Source organism: Rhinoderma darwinii (assembly GCF_050947455.1).
Source record: "Rhinoderma darwinii isolate aRhiDar2 chromosome 2 unlocalized genomic scaffold, aRhiDar2.hap1 SUPER_2_unloc_44, whole genome shotgun sequence".
NCBI classification, from domain to species: domain Eukaryota; kingdom Metazoa; phylum Chordata; class Amphibia; order Anura; family Rhinodermatidae; genus Rhinoderma; species Rhinoderma darwinii.
The window spans coordinates 245,499-253,443 of NW_027461712.1; the positions used below are offsets into that span (position 1 = coordinate 245,499).

A 7,945-nucleotide genomic window follows, 5' to 3' on the forward strand; every position below is an offset into this window, starting at 1 on the left:
CTTCCACCTTAGAACTCGCTAGCAGTGTTCTCATCCATGTTGGAAGACTGTGTGCATGGAGAAACCATACTGACTGCAACATCCACAACATCATTGAACACAGACAAATCAGACCTCAAGTTATCAATAGAGTTGGGTTACTCAACCTCTTGGAAATCCTGGGATGAAGGGAATGCAGGAAACACATCGCCGGGAGACACACACACATCATTGCTCACTTGGGGGTCTGTTTCGTGTGACTTAACCTTAGTTGGGCTTTCAGAACTGTCACTGGTGATCTCGGTGCTAAAAGTTTCAGGAGGTCCAGTGCTAGTTATATCTCCTGTGTCTTCATCATCCACACCAGCGCTAGTTCTATCTCCTGTATCTTTATCATCCACAGAATTTGTTTCTATAAACCTATAGACATCCTCCTGTATGAATTCCTTCTAGTCCTGAATTAAGATCAGAATCTTTTCCCGCTTCTGGGTGCTACCACGTCTTATGGGATATGCTACCTCCACATCACTCACCTCAGGCCACTCTGGAGTTTTCTTTGGAGATCTGTAGCCATCAGAGCCTGGAGCACCAGCAGCGGCACAATCCTTATAACACTGTGCTGGCCGTACACACCATGTTTGCGGCACCTCTCGCTCCGCTTGTGCCAGAGACCAATTCCAGTTCCAGTCCTTGTCCTCTGTAGTCTGACATCCTAGAACACCTATGGTCTACTGGTACAACTCCCGAGCTCACACAAGAACTTGTTCCTTCTTTGCCATAGTCAGAGCCTTATCCCAAACCCAGTGTTCAATGTCTTCCGTAGACTTTGGTCCGAGACGTCCATTGTCTCCTGGTAAACCACAATTTCTCTCCTCACGATAGACATCCTGGTGTGCAGACCTCTGTCCATCTCTCCTGCACTCTGTTGATTCCACTTCTGACACCAGTTGTCATGGGGTTCATTAGGTTAATACACGATCAACAGAGCCAGTGACGACAGGGCAACTCCAACAGGGTTTATTGTATCCAATGATGACAGAACAGGTAGCCTTCCATGGAGGGACAGCACACAGTCCACAAAATAAGGTACAGTCCAGTAGAACCCAATACGCAGCCTATGATGTATAATCCACAGGAAACTCCTCAGACTTCTGGCCTCAGCTTCATCTCTTATGAATGTCTACACCCAGAACTCCACATCCTCCCCAGGTCAAGCCCTTATATATCCCTCAGTGGGGCAGGGGGGTCAGCTTGGCAGTTTCTAGTCACCATCATTTGTTATAATGACTTTAGTTTGTATTTCTACTGTCTGTGTGTGAGTTGTGTCTTTTGTACTATTATGGGTATTGCCCGTCTATTGTCTGCCACAGCCGTGATGAGGACACAGTGGGGGAGATAATTGGATCTGCTTGGTTTGCTGGTCTGCTCTCTAGCTGAGTGATGGTGGTACCTCCTGAAGACCCCCTGTGTGGACTCGACAATGAGGACACTTTATGTCTTGTGGCTGCACCTCTGACTCATCGGATTGGCCATATGCTGGAGACCCGACCTGTGGTACCTGATTACAGAATCATTCCTCTCTGCTGATCGCTCACAATAAACCACACATAATGAACCATCACAGTATGCATTAGGAAAAAAGCTCCTGACTCATGTTATACGTAGAAAAAATAGAAGAAAACCTCCAGCTCACCAAATCCTGTGTCTCAACCGGACACCTCGCACGGATCCCCGCAACGGCCCGTGGTGGAAAAGCATGGAAAGGAAGAAAGATGATCCAGCGCTGTGTAGGGGTAAAAAGGATACGTAGATCCCACTTTTATTGGCATTCTGTCTGTCTCTGTAACAAGTAAATTGTTTTAAGCTATGTATGTCATCGTTTCGCCCATGTCCAGACAGTGATAGGCTTTAAATTCAACATGACTGGAGTTTCAGCATAAAAAATATATATCTTGTTTCCATTACATATTCATTCAATTATTTATTTGCATGCCGTTTATGTTTTTCAAGCTGTTCTCAGATTCCAGATTCTCCAGGACGGTGGTTTTAGATTTATAATTATATATACTACTCATTAAAAATATTCGTTGCATTCTACTTACCCCAATTTCCTCCGGGAAGGAGAGGGTTACTTTTTATCCACAGACTTCCACCAAACAATTTCTGGAATGTTATCCCGCCCTAATCACTAACGGTATATATGGGCGAGACATACATACATGGCTACTACATTTCTTGCCATGAATAAGAGCACTGCTTGTGCTCGAAACGCGTAGGCTCGGGCATTTGCCCGCACTACAAACCATCCTGAGACTGCGTCTCCTTTCAATTTTATACATTTTTTTTCATGCCAATAAAAGTGGGATCTACGTATCCTTTTTACCCCGACACAGCGCTGGATCATCTTTCTTCCTTTTCATGTTATACGTAGACGGTGGCGGATTAGTTGCATCACACAATACGGTATAATGGTATCTGTTTAACACACATCATGAACTCTCATGATCCTGTTTATAAATGTGTCAGTTAAATGCATACAACTATAGCCTATGGGTGACAGATGCCACAGTTAGGCATCAGTCATTGGCCTCCGTTTAAGCCCTGCCTGAATCTGCTATTTATATATATATATATATACACACACACACACACACACACACACACACACACACACACACACACACACACACCGGAGGTCGACAGGGAAACTATGAAGTGGTTTTATGGGCTGAGCCCATTCCATAACTTGTGTGTTGGCTAGGCTATATTTTACAGCCAACACTTTGCTCCAACGTGTGAGATCCCGCTCGTTTAATCACTTAGATGCTGTGGTCAATAGCGACGGCGGCAACTAAGCTTTAAGAAAGAGTTCAAAAAATCCCCCCTTTTTCCATTTTCCTCCCAAAAGCTATGTAAGAAAATAATTAAATAACTGGTATTGCAGCATCTGTACATTTCAGGACGTACATTATAACATTATTTAGGAAATATATGGAAATGTCAGCTCACCCTCCTAGGTGCACGAAGAAAACAGCGATCTCCACGCTGTAGAAACAACAATCCAGAAGGAAAAGGTTCAGCACTCCTTGTGGAATATGAAAAAATCCTCTTTATTGGTTAGATAGCCAGCGAAAGACTAACATTATTTAACCCGCACGGTGAACCCAGTAAAAAAAATTAACTAAACGCCAGAATCAGTTGTTTGTTTTTATTTGGTTATTTCATCTCCCACAAAAAATAAAATAAAAATCAAACTGTCTTATGTGCCCCAAAATGGTACCAATAAAAACTACAGCTCACTCTGCAAAAGACAACCCCTCATACCGCTCATTGGATGGAAAATAAAACGTATGGTTCTTAGAATAAAGTAACACAAAACAAAGGTTATTTTTAACAATTCGTTTTTTTCCTTGTAAAAATAGCAAAATACAAAAAGAAGTATGAACATTTGATGTCGCCATAATTGAAATGACCCAAGAAATAAAGTTAATATGTCGCACGGTGAACGCCGTTAAAGCGAAACCCAAAATACAATGGAGGAATCCTTATTTTTTTTTTCCCATTCCAGCCAGCAAATATTATTTTTTTCCGTTTCCCAGTACATTACATGGTACAATAAATGGTGCCATAAAAATTACGACTGGTCCCGCTAAAAAACAATCCCTCATACAGCTTTATAGGCAGAAAAATAAAAAAAGTTAGGACTTTTTCGGACGTATGCGTTTAATGTGGGCAAAAAATCTGATGTACACCAAGAATTAAGGACAAAGTAAAGGACTCCAGTCCACCAGTCTGACAGCTGCAAGAAAACTTAAGTGACCACTTTAGTATTTCCTGCATTTGTTTATTGATTACTTCTAAAATATTGTCTGATTGTTATCTAAGTCACCGGGTGTTTTGAAACCAGCTGGAGTCCCCGGCTGCTATCTCGGCCTGGCTACATCACTGTAACCGCCCTGTGGTCGCCCCAGTGACCTGTCCAGCTATGTCACTGCGGCTCCCCCATGGAATCGCAAGTGAAGTAGAAACTCAAAAGGTGCAATACGGCCACCATGCAGGTGGGGGGTTCTTTGTGTTGATCCCAAAGAGCTCCCATTGTTTGACAGGGTGACCAGTCTGCGGGCAGGGCAGCCTCTTCTGCATCAGGAATCTTTAGTGATAACTGTCCATATATATAGTTACATCTCTGGAACTTCCTGATGCACATGTTTAATGGAGACCTGTAATGAATGACATACAGTGACCTATAGGCTCCCATCTTAAAAAAATAAATATATATATATATATATAGCATGGTATACGTTTTTGTGGGATGAAAAAGTGTAGTCTACTACGCTACTCCATACCAGCCTTACGGAAGCCAAAGGGAAACGCTTTTTGGCCTCCCTCAGGCTAATAGAGCTGTATGGAAACATTTATTGTGTATGTCGGGAGCTTTCCCGAGGTGCACATTAAACATTGGGCATAAACATGATGTGCACCGGACTGAACACATGGCTGATACTACACGTAATAGAGTAGTGACTAACTTAAGAGATTGCCATGAACTTGCAAGGCAACTTATTCAGTTTGATCAAAATGTTAACAAAAAACCTAATGTTCATGTTTAGAAATTTCGCATATCAGCAATAGTTTAATGTATATAAAGTGGATGTGCAGTCTTTTTTTTTTCTACAGTTGTGGCTAATACAAGTGTAATTCAAAGCTTCCTAAGGCCTAGACCACACACAGTTTTTGATGCAATTTTTGAGCCAAAACCAGGAATTTATTCAAAAGCAATGGTAAATACAAAGGTAGCACTTCTACGTGTCCTGCCTCCTGGATGAACTTCTAGCGTTGGTTCAAAAAACTGCATCAAAAACCGCATGCATGTTTCAAACCAGTATGAATGTTATACATTTGTCTACTTTTTTTATTAGGACTAAAAATATATTAAATTTTTTTTTTTAACAGAAAATCCCAGTAAGAACTTAGAGGGAATTGTCATGTTACCACTAAATTATAAAGTAGAAGATGAAGATATCCTGCAGCAATCGTCAAGAGAGAGCCTGAGTACCCTTAATATACATCCAGGACTTCACAGTACAGATATATCATATAATCCCCCTAATCATAAGGAACCTTCTCCTGACCAATCACAAGTTGTTACCACAAGTACAGGTCAGAAAGGGGGTAAAAGGTTTCAATGTGGTGAATGTGGAAAACAGTTTACAAAAAGCACAAGTCTTTTTAAACACAGAAGAAGTCACACAGGGGAGAAGCCATACTCCTGTTCAGAATGTGGGAAATGTTTTATTACTAAAGGCAATCTGAAGGATCATCTAAGAATTCACACAGGGGAGAAGCCATACTCCTGTTTACTGTGTGGGAAATGTTTTGTGCAGAAATCAATCCTTGTTATACATGAGAGAAGTCACACAGGGGAGAAGCCATATTTGTGTTTAGAATGTAAGAAATGCTTTACATCAAAATCACAGCTTGTTAGACATGAAAGAAGTCACACAGGGGAGAAGCCATACTCCTGTTCAGAATGTGGCAAATGTTTTAATACTAAAGGCAATCTGAAAGATCATCAGAGAATTCACACAGGGGAAAAGCCATACTCCTGTTCATTATGTGGGAAATGTTTTATGCAGAAATCCATTCTTGGTAGACATGAGAGAAGTCACACAGGGGAGAAGCCGTATTCATGTTTAGAATGTAGGAAATGCTTTACATCAAAATCACAACTTGTTAGACATGTAAGAATTCACACAAGGGAGATGTCATTTTCATGTTCAGAATGTGAGAAATGTTTTATTACTAAATCTAAACTGGGCGATCATCAGAAAAGTCATACAGGGGAGAAGCCGTATTCATGTTCAGAATGTGAAAAATGTTTTATAAATAAATCAAATCTTGTTACACATCAGAGAAGTCATAAAGGAGAGAATCCATACTCCTGTTCAGAATGTGGGAAATGTTTTATATATAAATCCAATCTTGTTACACACCAGAGAAGTCATACGGGAGAGAAGCCGTATTCATGTTCAGAATGTGGAAAATGTTTTACATATAAATCCAATCTTGTTACACACCATAGAAGTCATACGGGAGAGAAGCCGTATTCATGTTCAGAATGTGAGAAATGTTTTATAAATAAATCACATCTTGTTACACACCAGAGAAGTCACAAAGGAGAGAAGCCATATCCATGTACGGAATGTGAGAAATGCTTTACATCAAAATCTCATCTTGTTAACCATGAAAGAAGTCACACAGGGGAAAAGCCATTTCTATGTTCAGAATGTGGAAAATGTTTTATTACTAAAGCCAAACTTGGGGATCATCAGAGAAGTCACACAGGGGAGAAGCCATATTCATGTTCAGAATGTGGCAAATGTTTTATAAAAAAATCTAATCTTATTCGACATGAGAAAATTCACACAGGAGAGAAGCCGTATTCATGTTCAGAATGTGGGAAATGTTTTATAATTAAATCACATCTTCTTAGACATGAGCGAAGTCACACAGGGGAGAAGCCATACTCCTGTTCCATATGTGGGAAATGTTTTATAATTAAATCACATCTTGTTACACATGAGAGAAGTCACACAGGAGAGAAGCCATATTCATGTACGGAATGTCAGAAACGTTTTATAAATAAATTTAATCTTGTTAGACATCAGAAAATTCACACAGGAGAGAAACCATATTCATGTTCGGGATGCGGGAAATGCTTTATAAATAAAACAGAGCTTGTTACACATGAAAGAATTCATACAGGAGAGAAGCCGTATTCATGTTCAGAATGTGGGAAATGTTTTATATATAAATCAAATCTTGTAAGACATGAAAGAATTCACATAGGACAGAAGCTATTTCCATGTTGAGAATGTGGGAAATGTTTTACAGAAAGCGCTACTTTTGTTACACCTGAGAGAAGTTACACAGGAGAATAGCCATATTTATGTTGGGAATGTGGGAAATGCTTTACAGATAAATCTGTAAAGAGGGTGAATAAAGTATCCCTGTTCACCCCATGGACTGTATATGTGTAATTTTTTTAGGTTATGTATAACATTAAAAGGACTGCAAAGTTACTAAGACACTACTCAAGAGTTTATTGGTTAGGTTGTGTTGTACTGTATATATGTTACTTTTGTCTTTCAGGGCCGCTGGAGAAACAGGCTCCGATGTCTTCCGGCACTGTCTTTTGTGCGTTGCTTTCACATAACCGGCTTCTAGGGGACAATGACAGGGACAGTATTTAGAATGGTGTGCTAGGTTTAGGATGAGCGGGGTGGTAACACTAATGAGCTTTAACAAGCTGGCAGGAGGGGCAGTGGAAAGCTAATAAAAATAAATGGTTTGGTGCCTTTTGAGGGAGAGTGGGTGAACCGTGTGAGGTGTTATAAGTGCTACTGCTCTGTGCAGGAGTCGGCTGGTCTGCAATGTAAGATTGGGACCGGGTCACCAACAGGAGCAGTCTTGTCTCCCTTCTTTGAGGCAGGGATGTACTGGAGGATGCAACTGTGGGCTGGGTAAACAGATGGAACCAGTGGATGGGTGAGTGGTACTGTGCTCAAACCTAGGAAAGGCTGTGGTGCGGCCTGGTAAGGGGAGTAGGAATACCCCTGAATTGGTGGGTCTATGAGGAAGCTGCAGCAAGGACTGGTTGCCCTATAGGTCTGATACAGCTTAGGAAATGTAGTTTGAGACTATACTAGACTGGGTGGATTAGTCGGTGGGAATAGTAGTGAAGTAGAAGCCCTTGAGAGTCAGGGGGCCCATAGAGAAGGCTTACTTTATCCTGTAGTAACTAAAAGAATAAGAATAGACCTGAGAGAAAGTGAGGAGGTAGTGGAAGTGTCTGCAAGACTTGATATGTGGAAGAACGTTGAAAGAAAATGCCCTTTTAATGCTGAAACCTTGAGAGAGTCAGGAAGCAGTGCTAGGAGGACACTGACCTGTTGCAAAAAAACAA

At 41.0% G+C, this 7,945-nt stretch overlaps 1 protein-coding gene across 1 annotated transcript in view; it reads left to right on the plus strand.

The window, feature by feature from the left end:
- Positions 1 to 7,046, plus strand: part of LOC142677661 (uncharacterized) — a 74,682-nt gene extending 67,636 nt beyond the window's left edge. The window contains exon 5 of the mRNA XM_075847275.1: positions 4,933 to 7,046. Within this exon, the coding sequence (XP_075703390.1) occupies positions 4,933 to 6,851 (1,919 nt within the window). The 3' untranslated portion in view covers positions 6,852 to 7,046. The remainder of the gene's footprint in view (positions 1 to 4,932) is intronic.
- The last annotated feature ends 899 nt before the right edge of the window (positions 7,047 to 7,945 follow it).